Source organism: Martes martes (assembly GCF_963455335.1).
Source record: "Martes martes genome assembly, chromosome: 7".
NCBI classification, from domain to species: Eukaryota; Metazoa; Chordata; class Mammalia; order Carnivora; family Mustelidae; genus Martes; species Martes martes.
In genome coordinates this window covers 45,101,565-45,126,954 of record NC_137894.1, presented here as the reverse complement: position 1 = coordinate 45,126,954, position 25,390 = coordinate 45,101,565, and the positions used below count along the sequence as shown (strand labels likewise).

General features: G+C 51.2%; 2 protein-coding genes across 2 annotated transcripts in view; both read left to right on the top strand.

Annotated features, from left to right (window-relative positions):
* Positions 1-8,798, top strand: part of RBPMS2 (RNA binding protein, mRNA processing factor 2) — a 25,666-nt gene extending 16,868 nt beyond the window's left edge. The window contains exons 4-7 of the mRNA XM_080809670.1: positions 561-711; positions 1,209-1,354; positions 7,309-7,378; positions 7,646-8,798. Coding sequence (XP_080665796.1) covers positions 561-711; positions 1,209-1,354; positions 7,309-7,371 — 360 coding nt within the window. The 3' untranslated portion in view covers positions 7,372-7,378; positions 7,646-8,798. The remainder of the gene's footprint in view (positions 1-560; positions 712-1,208; positions 1,355-7,308; positions 7,379-7,645) is intronic.
* Positions 8,799-18,123: 9,325 nt separating this feature from the next.
* The window catches only part of OAZ2 (ornithine decarboxylase antizyme 2), a gene marked incomplete at its 5' end in the record, with an annotated part of 33,331 nt that continues 26,064 nt past the window's right edge, over positions 18,124-25,390 (top strand). Inside the window, 2 exon segments of the mRNA XM_080809669.1 lie at positions 18,124-18,195; positions 19,672-19,745. Of these exon segments, the coding sequence (XP_080665795.1) occupies positions 18,124-18,195; positions 19,672-19,745 (146 nt within the window).

The window sequence follows — 25,390 nt, the reverse complement described above, 5'->3', positions numbered from 1 at the left end:
CACTGTCTGTGTCAGATGCCACTGCTTGCAAGGTCCAAGCAGCATGTCGTCTGTCTTGTCCCCTGCATGGGTGAGGCTATTAGGCAAGATCATTTCTTTTCTTTTTTTTTTTTTTTTTTAAGATTTATTTATTTGAAGGGCGCCTGGGTGGCTCAGTGGGTTAAGCCTCTGCCCTTGGCTTGGGTCATGATCTCAGAGTTCTGGGATCGAGCCCCGCATCAGGCTCTCTGCTCAGCAGGGAGCCGGCTCTCCCCTCTCTCTCTGCCTACTTGTGATCTCTCTGTCAAATAAATAAATAAAATCTTAAAAAGAAAAAAAAGATTTAGTTATTTGAGAGAGAGCACAGGCAGGGGGAAGGCCAGAGGGAGAGGGAGACCAGCAGATTCCCCGCAGAGCAGGGAGCCCAGCTCAGGGCTTGGTCCCAGGACCCTGAAATCCTAACCTGAGCCAAAATCAAGAGTCATTCGTTCAACCGGCTGTGCCACCCAGGTGCCCTCTAGGCGAGCTCTTGTCTGGGTCCTACAAAGTCTTTTCCTTCCTTTCCTTCCCTTCTCTTGTAGGGTATTCGCTTTGATCCTGAGAACCCGCAGACCCTGAGGCTAGAGTTTGCCAAAGCCAACACCAAGATGGCCAAGAACAAGCTAATGGCTACACCTAATCCCACCAATGCTCACCCCGCCCTAGGAGCACACTTCATCGCACGGGACCCCTGTGAGTAGTGCTCAGAGCTGTCATCTGTCGTCTGCTGTCCTTTTACTTGGCCCAAGCTGGGGACCCAAGCAGAGTTGCATACAGAGGAGAGACATCAAGATTGTCATTGAGGGAGTCAGTCCTCGCCAGGATGCTGCTTCTGTCCACAGCCACCTCTCTCTAGGGTTCCTTCCTCCCCTGTAGCCTTTGCTGGACTGCAGACAGACTAAGCTCCTGAGCTGCCTGTATCACCAACTCTCCCCTGAAGCGGTCTCTGGGTTCTCTTGGTTGAGGTGGGCAGGGGCCCATCTTAGGGCTTCTTGAAGCAGCGAGGATGCTCGCCATGCCAGGTCAAGCTGACAGGGCTCGTTTCCCTGGTCTTGGGGTCCTTGAGGGAAGTCTGGCCTCAGTGGGCACTTTACACTTCAACCATAGTGATAGGTCTTCTCTGTTTGGAATGGGGTAGTGGAAGGGGAGATCTATGCTCTGACCGTGGGGTCTGTTTTCTTCCATTGCAGATGACCTTATGGGGGCTGCTCTGATCCCTGCGTCCCCAGAGACCTGGGCTCCCTACCCTCTGTACACCACAGAGCTGACCCCTGCCATCTCACCTGCTGCATTCACCTACCCAGCTGCCACTGCCGCCGCTGCCCTCCACGCTCAGGTAAGCCCCTCTGGGGGAGGGGCAGTAGGGGACGGAGGAAGCTCCGAGCTAGCCAGACTTTGTTCTTGGGTGGCCCCTGGGCCACTCATGCTGCCAGAGCCACAGCAGGACTGCTTTCTTCCGTGATCTTCTCTTTAGGGTTTGGGATCAGGCAGAGGGGAGGGAGAGGATTAGCCGAGAGGCCACATCGAGGATCTGTGGCCGAATGTGTGAGCTGAGAGAGACCCAGCGTGGTCCTACCACCCCCTGAACCGCTCAGGCAGGCACCGTACTGCATTTTGCCCATGGTGACAGAGCTCCAATGCCGATCCCAGCCTGAGTGTGGTCTCCGGAGCCAGGCCGCCTGCCTCTGCCTCTCTCATCTTCATAAACTTCAGAAAGCTTTTCAGAATTTCTGTGTCTTGGCTTTTTTACTGTCGGGCAGAATGAGAACAGTATTCTCTACCTCAGGGCTGTTGCGAGAGTTTCACGGTAACAGCACATGAAGCACTAGCACGGCAGCCGGGAGCGTCCCAAGGGCTGCATGTGTGCTGGTTTTCACAAAACCTGGACACTCCGCTTGGTGGCCCTGAGCTGGGGTGGGAAGCCGGGGATGATCCCCTCTCAGGGAGGGCTGTGGAGGGCCCTGGGCACCGTGGGACTCTGTGCTCCCGAGTGCCATGGTGGGTACCTGAGAGGCCAGTGACCCGCCGTCCATCCTGGCCTGAGCCTCCCTGAGGCGGTGGTGGCAGGACACACTGCCGGGTGTAGGGACCAGGCGCCACCAGCGGCACAGTGAGGTTGAGGAGCAACTGGGCCAGACCCACTCTGCTGCTGACGGAGGTAGCGCAGCCAGGACGGGAGGGCCAGAGGAGGAGGAGGCCATGAGAAGCCAGGACAAGGGAGTTCACGGGAACCAGAAGCTGAGGTGGGAGAGGGTGGGTGCTCTGCCCAAGGGACGGCTGAGTGCGTGTCTGTCTCCAGTCCTCTGAAGGGCTCCGCGACATCTGGGTCCACCCAGTCCCAAGGTAGAAGGTATGGACTTCCCGGCGGCTACCTTCAAAGGCTGTTTCCTTCAGCCAGGGAATTCTTGGCCATGGCTGCTTTAGATCATACTGAGGGCAGAAGCATGGTTAAACTTAGCGCTGTTCCCCAGCTGAGTACCACAGACAGCTGGAAAATTGATCAGGGGATAGGAAAGTGGTAAAGATCCTTCCCTCAAGGGAAATGTTTGGGTATTTACCACAAGCCAGGTACTGCGGTGAGCAAAGAATTGTGAGCCCGGAAGACAGTCCTTGTCCTCTGTGACCTGGCAGCGTGGGGAAGGTGGGCCGGAGTGCTCCTGGCCAAGCAGGGACTCTCACTGCAGCAGCCCTGCGAGGCCTTGCTGGCCTCCTTGCCTGCGATCCCGGCTTTGCCACCATTTAGCTCCGTGATCTTTTGCAAGTGACTTCACCTCTGGGCCTCCGTGTGTGTCCTCATCTGTAAAATGAGAGGGCAAGACCAGATCAGGTGGAGTCGTTCTCCCCCTTCTGCTCTGAGATGCTCCGCCATGACAGTGGTAAGGCAGAGGCTGGGAGCAAGACATGTGTCTGGTTAATACAGGGATTCGCTCTGCCCTTTCTTTGGGCAGCTCCCCAGCTGGCTGGGAGTGGCACGGGACAACCTGTCCTTCAGCGCCATACTGCAGGGCTCTATGTGCTCCAGTCGTTGTCTTTTCCAGCTTCCTCCCACCCTCTCCATGCCCAGGGGCTGTCCCACTGGTCTGGCTGCCTCAGTCCAAATCCTGGCTCTTTCAACCCCTGTATGACCTTGGGCAAGTTACTTAACCTCTCTGTGTCTCCATTTCTTTGGAATGGTGATAATCATGCCTACTTTATCAGTGTTTGTTTTTCGCATGTTAGTGTAGAGCGAGAGCTAGAGAAGGGCCAGTTATCACAGTTACTATTTACTGTCATTATCGTCCCGCACCCCCTGGGTCCTCCCTGAGGCTGGAGGCCTAACTGGTGGTGGTTCCTGTCTCTGGCCTCCCCTGGAAGGGAATAAAGGCCACCTCAAAGGATAATGGCATTTTTTCAGGAGGAAGGCTAACAACAAGAAATCAGACCCGGGAGTGACTTGTTCTGTCCCTGCTACTCGACTTCTCTGGACGTCAGTCTCCAGAGCAGGAAACCACCCTGCCTGGACCAAATGCAGTCGTAAAAGTGAGAGTATTTTCCAAGTAGAAGCATTTGTGCTTTTACCTTCCAAGAGTTCCCTCGTCTCCTGACAGTGCGGCCCAGACATGGGGGCCAGAAATCCTCAATAAGGAAAGTGGACGCTATTGATCTGAGGGCATTATTCTGAACCTAGAGGAATAACAGAACTGACTTTCTGTGCTTGTGGGCAAGGAGGGGACTTGGAGAGAAGGCAGTAGCAAAAGGGGATGAAAAGCAGTCCTTCTTTGCCCTATCCCAGCATGTACACCCCAACTGCACGCCTTCTGCCACTAGCCCAGCCTCCGCTGAGGCATCCGTTTATGGCCACGGGGCCCAGACCTGCGGAAGGGGCTTGGGGAAGGTTCAGTTGCAATCTGCCTTGGCATGAGGCCATTTGGTTCAACCCTCTGGTTCTCTCAATAGAATCTTCCCCTTTAAGAGGGTGAGGCATCCAAGAGGTATGGGTGGCGGGGGCACACCAGGGTCTGGCACAAGCCTGAAAGCAGGGGTTCCCTGAAAGCCTGAAAACTGGGCTTCATTTTCTACTTCCGCCTGAGAATGTGGGGGTCTTTGACCATGGCTCTTACACTGGCTCACTGCTTACTGGTGACCTTAACGTTACATGAACTCCCTTGACTCTATTTTCTGATCTGTGTAATGGGCATGATAAGGTTCTCTTTTCCCTTTGCTTACTATCCTGCTTCCCCCAAAATGGCTACTTTGAGTCCTTAGGATTGGTAGCTGGTTGGGTGCACATGTATAAGACTATAGCTGTGGGTCTTTTTTTTTTTTTTTAAAATAAAAGTTATGCATTTAATCTTTTAAAGCTTAAGTATGAGGCCCTTGCTTCCTGTCGGTAAATGTAGATCTACATCCCAGCTGTCTGGCAAACCCACCGTCATATAAGTGTGTCCAGCTCCCCATCGATGGAACATGAGGCTGTTCACGCAGTTTTCTGTGCTGACAGGCTGTGCTGCGGCGGACGCCCTTGTCTACCCCGTGCGCCCGTTCTGCTGGTTTCCTTATCGTAAACTGCTAGAACTATGACAAGGTCAAAGTGTAGACATGCCAGCCTGAGTGCTCCTTTAATTGGCTTTCTGATGAGTGAGGCACCCGTATTTCTTGGCCGTTCCTGTTTCTTCTCATGTGGATTGAGTCCTCTGTCCACCTCCTGGTTGTATCTTCTCAGTCCGTCCCAAGATCTGAGAGACGACTGAGTTCATGTGCCACTTTTCCCCTTCGTTTTTTTTTGTTTTTTTGTTTTTTTTTAATAATTTTATTCTTTTGGCTTAACCTTTTTTTTTCTTTAAGGGTTTTATTTATTATTTCGACAGAGATCACAAGTAGGCAGAGAGAAAGAGGGGGAAGCAGGCTCCCTGCAGAGCACAGAGCCCGATGCGGGGCTTGATTCCGGGAGCCTAATGATGACCTGAGCGGAAGGCAGAGGCTTTAACCCACTGAGCCACCCAGGAACCACCCCCTCCCCTTCGTTTTGATGCTGCCCGTCTTGGAGCCGGGTCCTTCTAGATGCTCACAGGCCTGTCCCTGTGGGGTGGCTTCTCAGGACCCACAGAATCCCTGTGAACAACCAGAGGCCCTGGGAGTGGGCCAAGTACTCACTCCCTGATGTGCTGTCCCTGATCACTGTGCCTTACGGGTCTTGTGTTCTAAGCAGGGACAGGAAGGGACGGTACTTCTCTGGAGCCCCGACTGCCAGCCTGTCCCGGGTGTCTTGGAAAGGCAGCCCCTCAAGGATGTTCTGTCCACTTGGATGGCACTTCCCTCCCAAACTCAGAAATGGGGGCTGGCTTCTACTTCCTCCCCAAGGAGGTGGTGGCCCATCTCAGGCTGGGGGGAGAGCTGCTGCTTTGGAGGCTGAGTTGCAGCACCTAGTGGGGAGAGGGGGACCCTGTGAGGCATGTCTTGCTGATGGAGCCGCTTACGCAGCTGCAGGAAGCCTTGGCATCTTCCCCTGTTACAAGAGAGAGTCAGAGGCCTCCGAGTCCTCCCACCCTAATTGACATTTGCCCCTTGTCCAGCCCTGCAAGGCTCCTAGCCTGGCCAGACTTCCTGCTGCAGGGCTGCAGCAGCCGGAGGCCGGGTGAGGGGTGGTGGTCCAGGCCCCCCGGGGGTGTTTCACAGGCTTGGCTGGTAGCCACCGTGCTGGTTTCCTCAGTGTCCCTGTCTTATGGGATGAGCTCCGTGCCCAGCCACCGTTCCAGCCTAGAGTATAATCCACAGCTCACCCGAGGGGAGGAGAGGCATCCCCCCACTTGGCTGTCAGCCGGCAGGGGAGGGAACTGCTTCCAGATGTTGTAGAGGCAGGGGAGAAGATAGTGGCCTCTGAAGCTGAACAGCTCAGAGGCAAGAAGAGGCACTTGACCCTTTTCTGTGCTGTATGGCTCTTAGTCAAGGTGGTTCCTGCGGCACGGGGTCAGCTGTGTCCTGGTGAGAGCAGTGTCTCATCCCTGGAGCCCAGGGAAGGTCCTGGTGTTGGTCAGGTGACCTAGGATCTGCTCCTGCTATGTGCCAAGTGTCCTGGCATTTTAGGGTAACCAGCCTGTGCTAGGGAGCATGTGGTGACCAGGGTCCTGGGGTGTACAAAACACCTATAACTTGAAGGAGATGCAGAAGTTCTAGGACGCGTCCACCGGCCCCCAGGTGACCTGGCATTGCCGGCGATCTTCTTGCTTAGAGGCGGGATTCCGGGCAGCCGAGTGGGAAACTGAGGCCACCTCTGCAGCGCTGAGGGGGTGATCTGTGAGGCCGGCTGCAACTTGTTTTCTACACTGGTTCTTGCGTCCCATCCCTTCCCTTTTTTGAGTGGACCCCGGGCCCCCTTCTCTGGGCACTCTGCCCCTTGCCCCTGACTTGTCTTGGGATACTGTGTTCCCCCAGCAGTCCGAGGCCGTCACGGGGAGGCCGGGGCAGGCGGTGCTGTGTGTAACTGGGGCAGTCCTGGCTTGGCACCCGGTGTAGCTCAGCGCCCAGATGCCGGGCCTGTGGGGAGGCTGTACCTAGAAGGGGAGGGCACATCATGTCCTGACCCGGCTCTGGGAATCCTGCTCTGGGGTTACTGCTCCGTAGGGCCCAGGGGTTGAAATAGCTGCCAGGCCCCCACTGGAGGGCTCGGCTGGCAGGTTACAAATCTCTGAGACTTGGGAGGCTGAGAAAGGAGGGAACGGAGGTATGGAAAGGGATGGAGGCATCCCCTGGGTCTCAGCCCTGGCTTCCTTGGCAAATCCTACAAGGACAGGGCCAGTGTCTAGGAGTCGTGCCTCTGGGAGACCACGGCACCTCTGGTTTCCCAGGTGTCTGTATACTCCCCTAATCTTCACGGATGCCCTTAAGGATCAGCTCAGTCATCTCTGTCCTATGCAGGGATGAGGGCACAGAGACAGAAAGAAGCTGAGCAAAACTATAGGAGGTTCATTCTCCTGACGTTGCGTATTCTGCACGCTCCCAGTTTGGGGGGAGGGGCAGGTCACGGGCACCAGTGCCCCCACTGCTGAGACTCCACCTGGCACAAGCTGGTGCCTTCACATCAGGCTTAGTGGAGTGCACAGCATGGTTCACCTGAACCTCGACACTGCGGAGGAGGCGGGTCAGGCGGCCCTCTCCCATTTTCAGGATGAAGAAACGGATGCCTAGAGGTGAGTAACTGGCCTGGCGTTGGCCAATCAGTGACAGAAGCAGGGCTCCAGCAGGCACGGTGACGGCTCCCCAGTCAAGAGAAGGGACTGCCCAGCTAGCTCCTGACATTGGCTTCTCTTGCAGGTGCGCTGGTACCCTTCCTCTGATACCACCCAGCAAGGATGGAAATATCGTCAGTTCTGTTAGTTCTTCAGTAAGTGCTGGCCCAGAGGCCCAGGAGGAAGAGTGTCTGAGAGCCTGGCTTCCTGTGGGGGCCACGGTTCCTCCCACTGCCTGAGCCCGGCAGCTCCCCGGTGCTAGGCGTCCCCTGAGCTTGCGTGCTAGGCACTCTGGCTGGTCTCTCCCTTTCTCCCACTGTCACCCCCTGTCACCCATCTTGCAGCCTGTCACGAGGGCCAGGCCTGGGTTCAGGTCTGGTCCCACCCCTCTGCTCATGGCCACCTCTCTCTCCTCCCTCCAGGTCTTGTCACCGCAGCTTGAAGCCCCTGCCCCGCTGGGGAGGAAGCCGCTCTGAGCCTCCACTGCCCCCAGGCGGCCTGTGGAGAGTTGCTGCTTCCTTCCAAAGACTGTGAATTTTAAGCCTGACTCAGTGGACTGCTTCCCATTTCCTTCCTCCTCTTCCTCTGCCCTGTTCTTCCCCCAAAGCCCCCTCACCGAGACCTCCCGGGAGGATTGGGGGGGCCTTCTTGCTGGGATACCCAGACCCAGCCCGGAGGCCTCACTGGGACTGAGCAAGGCCTAACCTCCGGTCCAGACTTGCTTCCATAGCTCCACCTCAGAGAAACGAGGCATTTAATTTTGCATGTTTTCTGGCATGAATTAAGACACTTAAACTTGTGTATATGTGAGTGTACAGTTTGTTCTCACATTGTGTCACCATAGCAACAGGTCCTGGCCACCAATGGTTCATCATTCCTGGTCCCTCTCTCCACACCCTCCCCAAAGCCCCTTGCTTCAGTGAGGACCGAGCCCCACAGCTCACTCCGCCCAGCGGCTGGGGACCCCCCACCACCCCCACGTGCTTCCAGGCCGAACAGCAACGACCACCTAACAGAGGTAGTGTTTTCTTTTTCATTTCAAATCCCGGTCCTCCGTTTCCTCCTCCTAGAGGGGCCAGCATCTGCTAAGAAAATCCTTTCTCTGCCTGGTTTGCTTACCTCTCCACAGTGCACCCCAGCCCTGCCCATGCTCCTCATTCTTTCCAAACTTTGAAACCAACCAAAAAGTGAAAGTATTTTTGTACCCTGTGTAACAAAATATTTATGCATCATAAAGGATTTTTCGTGTGTGTGTGCAATTAATTATTAAAGAGATCTTGTTCGCCTTGTCAGATAAGTTTAATGTTTAGTTTGAGGCATGAAGAAGAAAAGGGTTTCCATTCTCCAGCAGTGAGCCTTTGCGTCAGGTGTTAGTTCCAGAAAAATGAAGGGAAAAAAATTGTGCAATTTTTTTGTTTGTTTCATGAGCACATCAGTGCTTTTGTCTTTGGCCGCAGCTGTGGCTGTCTTGACTTTTTCAGACTTGGGAGACAAGGTGGCTGTTGTAATTGCTGATCCTGTGAGAATGTGAAGCTGGATAATATATGAAATGCAAAATAAAAAGTCATCCAAAGTAACTGTTCTCTGGCCTTTGCTTCCACGGGACCCAGATGGCCACGGGGAGGGCACAACTAAAGGGTAGATGTTGTGAGCTGCGGGGAGAAAGGTGAAGTGGGCCCAGGCCCTGGGGCTCACGTAGCCTCTCCTTCCTTCCTTTGTTGTCTAACTTAAGTCCTGGAGGAAAAGGGACTTGCCAAGGACCCCACGGTGGGGGAATATCTGCCAGCCCACCCTGCTTTTGATTCATTCACTTTGTCCTCATCCCAGTTCTGAGCACATGGGTGGGGAGTCTCTGCACCCAGAGGAAACACCCAGATAGGACCTTTGTTTTCTCTGGGTGCTGTGCTCTAGTTGGCCTGACCTTCCTGGCCTGCAGCCTTTCCAGGCCCTCTAGAAGAAAAGGACTGTGGTTTGGGAGGGTGGGCTCCTCTAGGCAGTGTCTTTGGTGTGAGGCTATGCTGGAGGGAAAGGGAACCCAGGAGTCTGGCCCAGAAAGGGCAACGCTCCTACACTCTTGTAGGCTCCCCATGAGCTCTGTGGTGGCTGATTCCTGAGGGGAGGTTTTGCTAGAAGCCGGAGTACGTGGATATGAAGGTCAGGGAAACCGTGTAGAGCTGAGACCCCAGACTGCCCCGAACCCAGTCAGGACGCCTGCAGCGGCCCCAGTTGTTTTGTGATTTGGAGCCTCAGTTTCATCTGTGAAGTGCTGGTTTGGAATCCTTTCCAGCTCTTGGAGCTGGAGGGTTGGCGCAATGTCCTCATGGCTTTGCTGTTTGTCTTTTCGGTCTACGCCCCGCCCCCCACCCCATACCCTTCACAGCTTGGCTCCAAGCTGTGCCTAGAAAGGGAGGACAGAAGCCGCCCCAGAGGCTCCCAGCTGTAGGGTTTCATTCCATTCCTGTTCTGAGCAAAACAGGAGCTGCTGTGGCTGCCCTGGTCTCCCTCTCTCCTCCCTGCCTCACCTTTTCTGAATCCCAGCCCTGCACTGGGGGATTTGGGTCTAAGGTGTTCTGATGAGCGTGTCAGCTGTTAGAGGCTATGGGATGACACATCCCCAGCTGGTATCTGCACATGAGGGGAGAACACGCCCCGAGGTGTTGTGCGGGAGGAGGAGCCTGGCAGGGTGACAGGGACCCCAGAGGGAGGTCTGTGTCCACACCAGCATGGCAGCCCGAGGAGGGGTGGATGCTTTCCTGCGTGTACCCCTCACCTTCCTGTGGTATCCGGACCAACAAGGCATCGCTTCCCAGCCTGAAGCATCCCCTACTGCTGGCTGGGAGCTGTTCCGAACCCCCGCCCCCCCACCTCCAGGGCCACGCTGATGCCTGACCTACTTCCGCTGTGTCAGGAACCACTGGGTCTTCCTGAGGTGGTGAATTATTTAGCTGGGGCACTGGGCCTTTCTGAGAGGGGCTAGGAAAGCTGCTCCATAATTTAAAGGCCCCTGCTCCTCTGGCTTCCCTGGGGGGCCTCCTTCACGCCTTGCTGAGCAGGGCCCAGGCCTGGGTCTTGAAAGGAGGAGCCAGGAAGGAGAGGAGCCCCCGAGGCCATCCCAGAGGAGCTCTCCAGCTGGACTGGGGCCTTTCCTCAGGGTGAGAGGCCTTTGCAGAAAGTCATGTCTGGACTGAACTGTGAAGCTGTGAAGTTAAAATCTTTCTGGCAAGGACAGTAAGACGGGTCAGAAGCAGCCAGGTCCTGCCACCCATTCTGGGCTTCTTCCAAAAAGCACCTTATTCCTTCCCTGAGGGGTTTAATCCTGATCTTTTACAGGCAAAAGGCTTCTTTCCTTTCTGAAAGGATTTTAGGCATCTGGGAACAGCCAGGGTTCTTTTGCTCCTTCCCAGCAGCACCGAGATCATGTCCGTGGCATAGGAGGCCATCTTCACAAGGGCACGCACCTCCCGTTCCCCTTCACACGTGAGGGAGGCCTGTGTAAATGGATGCGTGTCCAGGCACTTGGAAGCCCGGGCTACCCCCGCCCCGTGCCTGGCCTGAAGCTGGCTCTGGATTTCCTGGGAAAAAAGATGGTACTTGGCCATTCTTTGGCATTGCTGCCTAAACAGCCCTTTTAGGGATGTGTCTTAATTTGGAGCCTTTGTAGGAGAGCAGGTTCCTTGGACCACCTTTGGAACTTCTAGACTGTGTGGCCTGACATTGAGCTTCTTTGAGAATTAGCGCAGGATGAAGGCTTAGACTCCATGGGGTCCTGGAAGTCTCAGGAGGGAAGGGGACTCACCCGTCCCTTGCCCTTTCCACCCTGCCCGGCCTGTCATGCATGCGCCTGGCCAGCTCCATTTTCTGAGGTCTGGAATAAAGCTTTTTGCTTGAGGAACTCTCTGTCAGAATGCAAATATCCTTGAAAAATAGGGCAAAGCCCCTCAGAATAGGATTAGGGAAAGTACCAGAAGGGAACCCCGGAAGGGAGAAGTAAACATGGAGGAAGAAAGACTTTCCTACAAAGTGTCAGGAGGAAGAAGAAAAAATGTCTCCACCCATCTACCTATTTCTCTACCCCGCCTACCTTTCCTTCCACGCAAGGCCTCCCCGCAAGGCCTCCCCCCACCCGCAGTCATGGGCCACCTCCAGGAAAGCAGGCACTCACTGTTCCCTGACGTTTTCCTTGAGGAACAGAGGAGGGGATGTAGGAGCTGAGGGCCCGCCCCTGTGAGGAGGGAGAGGCTGGGCGGATTGCTGTCCTGGCAGTATTCCAGGGCTGACAGGAAAGGGGCCTAAGCTCCTGAAGCCTTTCCCCTGGGTCTCCTTGACCATCACCCAGCCCACCCACACTCTGCTCAATGCAGACAACATCCACAGGCTCCCCCATTCTCTGGCCCCGGAATAGGTTGGGGTGAATGGGAGCCCCTGCTGGCATTGGGAGGGAGGTCAGGTGCCCCTTAGCCATGGTCTTCACGACCTTAGAGCAAACCACATTGCCTGGTTTTCTGAGGGGTCCTTGACCGTCAGAATCAGAATATTAGCACGGAGAGTATTTAGTCCAGTCTCCCGTTTTATAAACGAGGAAACTGAAGCACGAGAGATGAAGTGGTTTTCTCTGAGGTTATAAAAACAACTGCTAAGGCATGCTTCACTCCTGTCTCCTGACTCCCAGCCCAGCTCCTTCCACCACCCACGTGGCCATTCCAGAAACACACACACACACACACACACACACACACACACACACACACATCCTTTAGCAGCAGAGAAGCAGCAGCCCCAAGATGGCCATGGGCTTGGAAGTCTATCCCAGCAGTTCCAGAGGCCAGGACTAGAGCTCAGGTTTCCTGTCATGCCACACTCCGCTTTCTGCCCAGGTGTCTTGGTCTTGGTATGGCCTGATCTCTTGCTAGGATACTGGGTGCTGCTCCCGGATTAAGGGACACAGAGACCCATCTACCTTCAGCCCAGCCCTGTGCTGTCTCTTTTTTAACCTAAGGGGTAAGGTTGTTGGGTCTGTAGGACCCCTCTGGCTTCCAGCTTATGCAAGAACCAAGATGGTGTATTTCCATTTAACACAAATTTAGTAAGATGAGTCTCAGATAGGAACGGTGGTTGTATCATTCCATGAAAACCCATTGCCCTTCTCTCAGTATTAGGAGTGTTGATGATTACAGAGGAATGTGCCTAATGCCTAGGAGGTACTCAGTGACACTTGGCTCTGATTATCTTTAGAAAAACTCCTGTTCTGGGGCACCTCTGTGGCTCAGTGGGTTGAGCCTCTGCCTTCAGCTCAGGTCGTGGACTCAGGGTCCTGGGATCAAGCCCCGCATCGGGCTCTCTGCTCAGGGGGGAGCCTGCTTCCCCCTCTCTCTCTGCCTGCCTCTCTGCCTACTTGTGATCCCTCTCTTTATATCTCTTTATAAATAAATAAATAAAATCTTTGAAAAAAAGAAAAACACCTGTTTTCTTTCTCTCATCCTGAACAAGTAGTGAAACCGAGGTGATTTTTTTATAGGTTTTATTTATTTGTTTGTCAGAGAAGGAGTGCAAACGGGGGGGCGGCAGGCAGAGGGAGAAGCAGGCTCCCCGCTGAGCAGGGAGCCCAGTGTGGGGCTCTATCCCAGGACCCTGGGATCGTGACCTGAGCCGAAGGCAGACGCTTAACTGACTGAGCCACCCAGGCATCCCTGAAGTGATTCTAATTTATGCATTCCTTGGTTATTTTCCCAGTGGATCAAGGGTTCTCAAAAGTTTTTTTTTTTTAAGATTTTTTTTTTAAATTTATTTGACACAGAGAGAGAGAGAGAGAGAGGTCACAAGTAGGCAGAGAGGCAGGCAGAGAGAGGGGAAGCAGGCTCCCTGCTGAGCAGAGAGCCCGATTCGGGGCTCGATCCCAGGACTCTGGGATCATGACCTGAGCTGAAGGCAGAGGCCTTAACCCACTGAGCCACCCAGGTGCCCCCCTCTCAAAAGGTTTTTAACCACATGTTCATTCTACCTGGAGGAGTGGTGGAGGAAGGAGAGGGCAGAGGCTTAGGAATCCCAGCGGACATCTGGAAGCCTCCAGAGCTGGCTTGTAGGATCTGAGAGTTCCGACGATAGCAGTGGTTATACCAACAGTGATAGTCACTTATTCCTTTACAGCTGACAAACATGTTCACACACAGCATCTCTGGTGATCCTCAGAAAAGCCCTGTGAGATAAGCAAGAAAGGCATTATTATCTACTTTCTGCAGCTATGGAAATGGAAGTTAGAAGGGCCCCACAGAGGGGTGCCTGGGTGGCTCCCCTGGTTAAGCATCTGACCTTGATTTCGGCTCAGGGCATGATCTCAGGGTCCTGGGATCGAGCCCCACATTGGGGTTCCGTGCCTAGTGAGGGGTCTGCTTCTCTCCCTCTCATTCTGCCCCTCTCCCTGCTTTCTCTCTCTCAAATGACAAATAAATCTAAAGAAAAAAGGGGGGGCCCACAGAAAGCAAAAGGCTCAAGATCCGGTTTTCTGACACATCTGTCCGAAGTTAAATGCTTCCCTGTAATTCTGGGCCACAGGGTCTCAAAACGGCCAGGGCTCCTGGGAGACTGGGAGAATCTCATGGAAACTGGAAGAGCCCACTTAGGCACGAAGAAGAACCAGCAGTTACCCACACCTTTCTAGTTACCTGATTAAGAGGCTAGCCAAACAAACAAGAAGCAAAGGCTCCAACCATTATTGTATGTGTGAGGGAAAAAACCCTGGATAAGGGTCATCAGAACTCAGAAATCTGAAGGTAGACTTGTTTCCTGATTTGGCTAGAGCGGGGTCATATGCGTATCTGTAGCAACTCCTCATACCCGACTTGGATGATCCTGTTAACGTTTTATAAGCAATCGCATCTTCACAATGCTGCCTGAATGAGTAGTTTTTATCACTCAAGATGAATCACTGGAGTTTGTGGCTTTCAATACCTTAAAATCACGGGGCTGAGAGATGAAGGCGGGAGCTATGCCCACAGCCTATAGTCACGAAGCACTCTTGTCTCTGATTTTTGCAGTTGCTCTGGGATGTGATCTGGGGAATAACTGTCTCCATTTCATGGACAGGAAGTTCAAGTCTGGAGAGGTGCCAAGGTTGTATGTGGCTCTCGTCACAGGGGGGCGGACCACACCCTCTAACCCATTCATTCTGCACTCATCCTTCCTTGCCACCGACACTTGTTGGATGTTTATTCCCTGTGTAGCCTGTGTCTGGTGCTCAGGTGGAGGATAAAGTTCCCATTCTGGGGGTGCAGCTGTAGATCTGGGCTGTGGATCAACTTAAGTGCATGGAAACCAGGAGGGGAAGACTTAGAAATGGGCGGTTCCAGGGCACCTGGGTGGCTCAGTTGGTTAAGCATCTAACTCTTGAATTCCGCTTGGGTCATGATCTCACAGTTGTAAGATCAAGCCCATGTCAGCCTCCATGCTGGGCTGGAACCTGCTTAAGTCCCTCTCTCCCTCTCCCTCTGCCCTCCCCCACCCCCAAATAAAGAAAGAAGGAAGTCAGTGGTTCCAGATGGCTCAGTCCCGCCCCCCCAACTCCCCTTCCCCATGCCGCCCTCCTGTTCTCCTCCACCTCCCCTCCCCTGAGTTCAGACCCTGCTCTGGAGCCATGTTTTGTGGTTCTGTGCTTGGCTTCTCAGAACAGCTACATGGGTGGTTTAAGATGTGGGCGTGGAGGGAGATGCCCCCATTTCCCACCCCAGGGTGACTCCTCAGCTTCCGGAGCAGGACACCATAGACAGTCAGCCCCTGGTAAAGTCAGCCTCTCCTACTAGAGGCTTCTCAGCTGTGCCAGTTTCTCTTTCCAGGCCCAGGTTCTCATTCTGGAACTGATGGAGTGTGCCTGTTGGAAAGTGGCTTGAGTCTCAGGAAAGAGATGGAGAGAGAGACACCATGAAGAGGATTTCCTCCCAAAATCAATTCCCCCCAATTTTTTTGCATGTGCTCTTCATGGATGTGCATATTTATTTTTTAAGGTTTTATTTTTTTTTAAGATTTTGTTTATGTATTTGACAGAGAGAGGGAGTGAGCACAAGCAGGGGGAGGGGCAAAGGGAGAGGGAGAAGCAGACTCCCCACTGAGCAGGGAGCCCTACTTGGGCTCCATCCCTGGGATCATGACCTGAGCTGAAGGCAGACATTTCACTGAATGAGCCACCCAGGCGCCCCATTATTTTTTTAAGTGGTTTCTACACCAAACACAGGGCTTGAACTCATGACCCCGGGATCAAGAGTCACATGCTTTTCTGATTAAGCCAGCCAGGTGCCCCTATGGACATATATATTTAAATCTCTCAGGGTGCCTGGATGGCTCAGTCGGTTAAGCTTCTGCCTTTGGTTCAGGTCATGATCCCAGGTCCTGAGAGCCTGCTGCCCCCTCTCCCTCTGCCTGCCGCTCTGCCTGCTTGTGATCTGTCTCTCTGTCAAATAAATAAATAACATCTTTAAAAAAAAATCTCTCCTGTCCATGGCCACAGATGCCCAATACTACTTTCACAGTTTCAAAGGACTTTCTTTCTGATTCTCTAGAGCCTATGGGCTGATTGTCAAACTCAGGCATTCAGGACCCATCTCAATCTGGCTTCTGGCCCTTTCTTTACTGTGCATTCAAGTCAAGACATTTGCTGACCACTGTGCAGGCGCTGAGATACTCAAAGAGAGAAGTTTTTCCCTCTGAAATTGAGGTAACTTGGGAGCTCAGTGTGACCTCACCCTAGGTCTCATTTGCTGATGTATTTCCCGGCATGTTCTGGGACCCCAGTGAGTCCCTTTCTCGGTCTTTGGCTCTTTTCCTGTCCTCCCTCCTCCACATCCTCCATTGCCCCCTTGTCCTATGACCACTTGTGTTTACATCTCAGGCGTCTTGTCTTGGCCCAGTGGTTCCTGAGGCGACGTTTCTGCTCACCCAACACAGCCTGATACGCAGGTGACCTCTGATGAGGCCTCCCTCTTCTCAGGGGCCAGGTGGGTGGAGTGAGGCTCTCGCGCCCTCTTGTGGTCAAACATGTCCACAAGCCTCACCCAGATATCTTTTGATATCCCAGGAGGAACTCTGCCTGGGGCTATTTCTGGGTCCATTTGTTCTGGGTTGCCTCTGTTCTGGCTAATGCCCTCAAAGTTAGAGTCGGCGGGCAATCACAAATATTTAGGGAATATTGTTAACATTGGGCCACCTGGCTGGCTCAGTACACAGACCTAGGGACTCTTGATCGTGTTGGGAATAGAGTTTACTCAAAAAAAAAAAAAATAAATAAATAAATAAATAAATAAATAAATAAATAAATAAGGGTCCCCTGGGTGGCTCAGTTGTTAAGCGTCTGCCTTTGGCTCAGGTTGGGATCAAGCCCCTGGGGGTTGGGGGGGTCTCTGCTCAGCGGGAAGCCTGCTTCTCCCTCTCCTACTCCCCCTGCTTGTGTTCCCTCTCTCACTGTCTCTCTCTAATAAATAAATAAAATCTTCAAAAATTTTAAATTAAAAAAATACATTTAGGGAGCACCTACTGGATTTGTACATAGTTTGTATGGTAGGTATTCAGCTGCTGTGCTGGAATTGGGGATATGAAAGTAAATATTAGGTCCTGAGAAATTTGATCCAGTCCCTTGCTTGCGTTCACAGATGGAGAAGCATTGACTCTAAGAGGCAAAGAGATGTGCCCCAATTCACTCAGTTATGTAAAATGACATAACACAGGTGTGCTGACTCACTGTTTCACAAAAGAACAAGTCAGTTACCTGTAAGCCCTTCTGGTTGATGGATTAAACTCCTAGCTGTCCATAATAATGTGCCAGGAATGGCACCGAGCTTTCTAACTACCACTGATATTTTCAGAGCTTACGTGTTTAATTTCTCGTGTCTGGGAATGGCTCAGATTTGGACAGCTCCTCTTCAGAGCACTATTCCCAAATGTCTCTGTATCAGTTAGTACTGCCAGGTGTTGATATCATCTGTGTAAACCTGACTGGTCTCTGCCCATGCTGGAAGTTTCTTTAGGGCACAGGTCATGCCATCATCACTCACCAGCATAGTCTAGGGCACCTCCTGGTGCCTAACACATGTCTGCTAAGTGGCTACTTCACTTCTGAGACGATATTGCAGGCAATATCTGCATGTCTCTGGACATGTGTCCTCAAGAGAATGCAACTTCAACAGACCGTTCCCGCTCTGTGAAAACAGTTGGAGCTGTGGGAAGGTGCAATGGGCTGCCTTCCTAGGCAATGATTTTCTTGTCCCCAAAGGTCTTCAGACATAAGCTAGATGCTGCTTAGTGGGAATATTCTGGTAGCAAGTTACAAACTGGATGACTGGTTGGCCCCATCCTGGTAGTTTTTGATCCTGCTCTCCATCATGAAATATCCACCTTAGTCAGGAGTTGCAGACTCCCAGCCTGCAGGCTAAGGGGGTGCACTGAAGGAGGTGGCTTGGGTGTCTTGGGGGCAGGAAAGCTCAGGCCTGCTGAAAGGGACAGTGCTTCTGGGCCCCAGCCAGTGGCAGCTCAGCAGGATGGTGGCCTCACATGGCTTGATGTTTTGATCTTTCAAGAGAAATCGGACATTCAGATTTTAATGGGCAAATTCGATTCATGATTTCGGTTGTTGGCAACTAACCCCCAAATTTAAAAACTGTTGCAAGTACTAAACCATGCCTGTGTGTTGTTGGTTTGCAACTCAAAGATTTTTTCTAGTTTTCACTTTGTGCAGTAAGCCCAGGGACAAAAATTCCCCCCAAGTGCTCAGTTGCACTCAACCCATGTGTATGGCCCCTCCTCTGCCTCCTTTGTTCCTTTCCTTTTCTAACAGAAGCAATTTTGGCCATCATCACCTACGTCAATCCCAGATCTCCCCAGTGAGAACTCGGCTTCCTGGTGACGGGAAGCTGTATCGGCAATGCCTCGAGAGGCCACTAGGGGGCAGGGTCGGGAGCAGAGAACATTTGGTTTTGACGAGCAGAACCGTGAGGTTTGTAATCACCCTTTGCCCCTGTTGCCGATTTCAGCCCTGAATCCAGGTTTTTGGAGTTCAGGAAGGCATCTGGGATCGGTCCCTGAGGGTTCAGTGTGGCTCGCCATTTCCCTGCATCACTTCTGGAGTGCAGATTTCTACCTGGACTCCCTGTCCCCGACCCACCGCCCGCCTTGCAGGTCCTGTAACCACCCAGCAATCCCTGATGTCAGGTGGATCCGCCTAAACTAATTTCCCACAGAACTTTCGAGAGCCTTCAATGGCTCATCATTACACACAGCTTTTCAGAAGGGTAGTGGCAAGCTGCTGATCCCTGTTAAGTGAAAGGGAGTGGGATGGGAGGAGCTTTGACTTAAGACATCTTAAGTGTGATCCTGGGGCAAGCTTTGCTGTTACAACCGCAGAGAGGAGGAGGTGGAAGCACATGGAGAAAAATGACCAATTCAGCTGTCAGGTAGACCTCATAACTTCTAACTGTCCTTGCTAGATGGTGTGGGGAGATAAAAACTTAAAATATGGTTTCTATCCTTAAAGAAACTACAGCTTGTTAGGAAAACATGAAACACGTGTATAAGTAACTAACTCCCCAGCTTCCAGAGGGTTAGTACAGGCACTGATGCCAGCAGGAACTTGGAGAGGGCCCTGGATCTAAACGGAAGGCTTTGCCAAAGCCGCAGTGGTCTCCACACTTGAGTATGTGTACCCCGGAGGTACACAGAGGCTTCTGTAAGGGTCAGTGGCAGGGTTGTGTTGAAGGGAATCAATTTCCAGACCACCATCTTCGAGGAAGACTAGTCTGCGCTTCTGAACGCCTCGCCTCACTTCCCTTCATTTCCGCAATTTCTTGCCTGGCATTTTAGGAAAGAAAAGTGTGTTAACCATCAGTGCTGCTCACCCATATTCCCTGTTCTCCTCCAGGTACTTTCCCACCTTTTAGAAGTCAGGTTTTGGGGCACCTGGGTGGCGTGGTCGATTGGGCCTCTGACTCTTGGTTTCAGCTCAGGTCATGATCTCAGGGTCCTGGGATTGAGCGGGTTTCTTTTTTTTTTTTTTAAGATTTTATTTATTTTATTTTATTTATTTATTTGACAGATCACAAGTAGGCAGAGAGGCAGGCAGAGAGAGAAGGGAGGAAGCAGGCTCCCCGCTGAGCAGAGAGCCTGATGCGGGGCTCCATCCCAGGACGCTGGGATCATGACCTGAGCTAAAGGCAGCAGCTTTAACCCACTGAGCCACCCAGGCGCCCCATTGAGCGGGTTTCTGTTTGAGTTTGCTCTCCCTCTCCCTCTGCCCCTCCCGCTCTATGCTCTCTCTCTCTCTCTTAAAAAAAAAAAGAAATAAATCTTCTTTAAAAAAAAAAAAAAAGTCAGCTGTGGCCATGTGACTTGCTTTGGCCAATATGGGTCTTCTGGGTGAATGCATTTTGGAACCTATGTGTGATTCTCCCTCTTACCTTCTCTGATGACATTTCAGATGGTAGCATCAGGATCCCTGAGTGACAATGGCATGGACCAGAACTCCCAGCTGACCTGCAACGGACATGTATCGTGAGTTGGGGGGAAGAATCTTTGTGGGTTAAAAGCAATTGAGATTTTGAGGTTGGTTGTTGCTATAGCCTAATTTAACCTATACTATTATATATAGGACTCCTGTCTTCCCCATCCTAACTCTTATTTTGGTGTGTTGCCTTGGTGTGTAAAAGTCTCTGGGGCTCCAAGGAAACAATTTAAAATAGTGATTTCCATATTGAGAAAGCGAATGACTCAGGATGCCTGGGCAATAAATCATTTTGCAAATCAAAGATTTCCCAATATTTTGCTTTCAACCATTGAGGGAGGTGAAGCAAATTCAGTTGTTACTGGTTGGGTGATTAGGTGGTATTGAGTAACTCTGCTTGAACTTCTTCCATTCCCAGGTACTTATTTATGTGAATGAGATTTCTCAGTATTATCATTTACAAAAATAGGATGAAGGGACAAAATTGATGTTGATCGCTGTCACATTCCAGGATGTATATAAGTATTTCAATATGAGTTGTATTTCTTATAAAATTTGACTCCTTGGGGTGCCTGGCTGGCTCAGTTGGTAAAGCATGCAACTCTTTATCTCTTGGGCTTGGTCGTGAGTTTGAACCCCACGCTGGGGGTAGAGCTTACTTAAAAAATATTTTTATTTCTTATATTTAATAGTGCTCTATCAACATTTGAATATATTTATGTCATTTTGATAAACAGCGAACGAATTATAACTATAATGATAAGTCAGTCCAGAAGAAAAATTTAAGTTCTGCAGCCTTATGGCCACAAAAAAATAGAATATAATTTTAATTATGTATATATAAATATACATATGTATTATATATATATTTATGGTAGAGAAGTATTGTTTGATGATCAATAAAAGATTTTCAAGCATAAACTATATATTCCATTAGGATAGCATTATGTGGGAGAAGTAGAAAGAAAATGCATTCAAGGAGAAAACGCAGTGATGTAAATTTTCCTCTATTAAAGAAGAGCTTACTTACGTATTTTGCAAATGGTTGATGATGAGTATCAAATCACTGTGATTCCAGTTTAATTTTTAAATGTCAGTATGGGAATGCCTGGGTGGCTCAGTTAAGTGTCTGCCTTCGGCTCGGGTCATGATCCTGGAGTCCCAGGATCAAGCCCCACATTGGGCTCCTTGCTCAGTGGGAAGCCTGCTTCTCCCTTTCCCAGTCCCCCCACTTGTTTTCCCTCTCTCGCTGTGTCTTTCTCTGTCAAATAAATAAAATCTTAAAAAATAAATAAATAAAAATAAATGTCAGTATGTCCATTATGCCAGAAATCATATCCTTTGCAACTGCGGTTGACCCTTAACACGGGTTTGAATTGTGGGGGTCCACTCGTACATGGATTTTTAAAAAGATTTTATTTTAATTTTATTTTATTTTTTAAAAATACTTATTTGAGAGAGAGTATGAGCAGGGGGAAGGGAGGAGGGAGAGGGAGAAGCAAACTCCCTGCTGAGTATGGAGCCCATAGGGCTCAATCCCAGGACCCCGAGATCATGACCTGAGCTGAAGGTAGATGCTTAACTGACTGAGCCACCCAGGTGCCCCAAGATTTTAAAGTAATCTCTGCACCCAACATGGGACTCAAACTCACAACCCCAAGATCAAGAGTTGGATGCTGAGCCAGCCAGGCATTCCTGAATTTTTTTTTAAACAGTATAGTACTGTAAATGTATTTTCTCTTCCTTAGGTTTTTTAGTAACATGTTCTTTTCTCTCGCTTACTTTATTGTAAGAATACAGTATATAATACATATAATATATGAAATATGTGTTACTATACTATGTTAATTGGTACAGCCCCTAATCAACAGTAGGCTATTAGTAGTTAAGTTTGGGGGGAGCGAGAAGTTATACGTGGGTTTTTGACTGCAGGACTTGACACCCCTAACCCCCGCATTGTTTAAGGGTCAACTGTATTTAAACCTAGTTGAAAAAAAATTTTTTTAATTTCAAGAGAATGCATAGTTCATGGAGAGAAGCATGAAACGCAAGTTGGGGTGAGGCTAACAGTTACCAGGCTAAGGCATCTCTGCCTCTTAATTTTAATTATGTAAGTTACGTGTGATTATAATCTCCTTGTAAAATAGTCAAGCTTTGGGGATAGGCTTGGGACCATCACCTCCGTTTCTGGTCCCCTCCCCGCCTCCCCAGCGATGACCTTGGCTTTCAGTTTGGTGTTCCCTCCGTCCAGTGGGTTTCCATGCATTCACACGCACAGGTTGCTTCATGAGAGGACACCCAGGGGAAGGAATTTTAACTTTTTCACATGATGAAGCAGCCAGGGGCTGGGGGATGGGCCGTGATCGCTTCAGTATATGACTTTTTTATGGCTGATGACTGGAGTTTGCTCACTGGGAAAAGGAGAATTGTGATTTGGGGGTGAGGGAAGGAGTGGGGTTAGTTTTGGCACAAAGTCTGTGACAGTATTGTCAGAGGATGGCATTAAGTATCATGTCATTGGGAAGTGGAGGGGATGATACAGAAGAGGTGGTGGGAGGACACCAGGTCTCACCTTTATTTGCTCACAGACCTGGCTGGGTAGAAATATTCTCTCTAGAAACAGGTGGCCCTCATGGTTTCTTTTATATCCCCACTTTTGATAGAGACACGGACCCAGAAAACGATGGAATGATCACATAAGTGTGGTGAGCTTCAATGCTGAGGACAATGGGGGATGATAGGGACTATGGCAAAATGGACGACAGCCCAAGCTCTTTCGACAGGAACCGTCCTTACTCAACCCACTCAGTGCTGTCTGGAGGAAATATGGCATCAGTGCTAGCCATATCTTCTTCAAGAGACTGTAGAAATTGGGACTTTTTTGTGTGAAATCTCTCAGTATTGGTTCAAAAATTTCTTAAGTGCTGTGCTGGCCAAACAAGGCATGTGTTTGCAGGATGCATTTGACCTGTGCCTGCTAGTTTGTGATCTTTGTTTTAAGGCTTCTTGCCTAAAGGCAGAGTACTGGACCATCATGTAATCTCTTATCTCTTGGCATGCTGCCCGGCTCTAAGATCTGCGGTTCTGAGGGACTCTAGGTTTCTTAGAGAGATGCTGTGGGAATGGTTGACTTCACTGCCGATGTCTGGTTCCCACCTGCTGCCCAACATCTAGCTGGTAATAGAGCTCTGCCAGGAAGTTGGGAGCTCTGCAGAAGATTCCAGAAGCATCCTCATAAATCCAGGGAAGTGAGCCAAGGTAGATTCACTAGAAGTTAAGACTCCTCCAGGGGGGTTGGTCCTAAAGCCTCCAGTGTCCTCCTCTCAGGCGTTGGGGCAGGTTCTTGTGCCTCTCCCAGGGCAGAGCCCAGTGGGAATATAGACTAGTGACTGTTTCTCAAAGTGCTTTGTCCTGTGACTAAATCCAAGCAAGGCAGTCAGACACAATTGAAAAAGTACGTTCCTGTGCCCGTGTATGCGTGCTCGCTCGCGCTCGCTCGCTCTCTCTCTCTCTCTCTCTCTCTCTCTCTGTCCCTAGCACTCCCAAGACCTTTTCCCACGCAGTCCCATGGCTGCCGGAAGGGCAGCTGGTCGTGGGAACGGACTTGAGGTCCCCTCCCCCCATGGAAGCTCCACCCTGCTCCATTTACTCCCAGCCCTGCGATCCTGGTTCCCTCCACCCCGCTTACTACTTCCACGGAAGGAAATAGCTGAACAATGCAGCAGATCAGAGACTGGGCACTGGGCCAAGGGCCCTGGACTCCAAGCTCTGGCTGCTCTACTCCCACTGTACTCCCCTCCCTCTCCCTAAGTGTCCCCTAAGGTTGCCTTCCTCAGACCTTCCTCTCTACCTTCTCACCGTCCCTAGGGAACTTCAGATGGCTTAACAGGACCTTTCGCCCCTTTCCTGGGCTTGCCCCTTCCCCATTGTGGGGTAGCCAGTGATGTCCCTACTTCCACTGAAATACGATTCCTAGTATGAGGGCCAGAAGCTCAGCTTTGATGGAGATTTTGGCCAGTGGGATTGGGCGGGAAGGAAGGGTTATTTTTCCTGAAGTTTAACTCCAGAGGTGAAAGCAAGTCCTGAGAATGGAGAGAGTGTTGGAACAAGAGCCCCCGGAGCTCTCAGTCTCTCTTCCAGAAAGAGCCACCTCAATGGGGCAGGAGGGGATGCATGTGCTCACAGGCCGGGGGTGGGGGGCGGCATTCTGAGAGGATCAGAAAGGAATCACTAGTCATTTCCAGTTTCTTGCGGCTGGGATGGTGGTGGGAACCACTACTTTTGTTTTTCCTGTTGGTCTAAAATCCTATTCTGTTTGGGTCCGGAACCCCATGCCCCAAGCAGTTCTGCCTCTTGCTCATTCTTGGTTCTGGTGCTTTCTAATGGCCTCGCCTTCCGCCAGGCATTTCCTGCCCTGGGAGCCAAGGGGCAGGGTTCCTCACAAATTTTTGCCACCTCTAAAAGCCAAGCCAGTCTCCCCTCTCTTAGATCAGGATTCAGGGAGTAGGGAGTGGGTTGGAAGCTGGAGTCTGTGAAGGGAGCTCACTGGATAAGTGACCAGAGGCCCATCCTCAGACACTTTCTCCTGCCACACCCCAGGTGGTGCCAGGACATGGGTGAGAGAAGTCTTCAATCCCAGTCTCTTTCCCTTGACATTTGCTCCCCCCTTCAGTGATTCTGTCCCTGTAGCTTGGCCATATGCGAGGGGGCTGCTTGGAAGCCTAAAGTCTTGACAGCTGGAAAGAGTGCTCACAAGCCCACTCCCAAACTCAGAATATAGCTGAGAAGCTCAAGCACAGAGCTCAGGTGCCTTGCCCAAGATCAACAACCAGTAAAAGGGGGAGAACTGGGACTGTCAGGTTTTCTGACTCTTAGGCAATGTCTTCTGTAACTTTCTAGTTTCCAAAGGCTGTGTTGGCATAGCCTTGGGCGGGGGGGGGGGGCAGGGGGGGGAGACGCGTGCGGGGGGGGGGGGGACAGAAGAAAAAGTGTCAGTCACTTGGTGTCCTAATCTTGCTTGAGCCTTTTAGAACCTTTATTTTTGTCTTCCTTTTTAATACCTCAGGCTCTATTTTCACCTTGAAAAAGTGGTATTTGAATTGTCTTTTGTTCTTAGCAAAAGAGCTGATGCTAATTCTTCTCAACTCCTGCACTCAGAGGCCGAGCAACCCACTTTTGCACTAATTATGCCAGCTGCGTTTGCTTCCAGTTGTTTCGTAAATGTTAAGTCCTGTCTCTCCAACTCGGCTGCAAGCTTTCCCGCTTCACAAAATACTCACCAAATTTTATCCCAGTAACAAAATAACCAACAAGTGCCTACTACAGCCCGAGCTCTTTGCTTCTCGCCCTTAAAGAGCGTCCGGTCTAAAGGGCACACTGTGAGGAAACCTCGGACTAATGACGGCAGGTGTGACGGTTGCTGTGAAGGGAATGCTCAGGGCTCGCTGAGGCGGTGGCATTTCAGGTGAGATCTCCAGGAGGGGAAGCCAGCTGTGTGAAGATGTGGCGAAAACGTGGTCTGGGCCAAGAGCAGAGTGGGAATAAGTGCCCTGAGCTCGTCCTGTTTGAGACTGAAAAGGAGCCAGAGCTGCTCTAGGAAGGAGAAGGGTGTGGGAAGCAGCTGGAGGGGATTGAAGACTGAGGCCCGTAGAGTCTTGTATGGAGGAGAGGTGAGGAATTTAGATGTTATTACAAG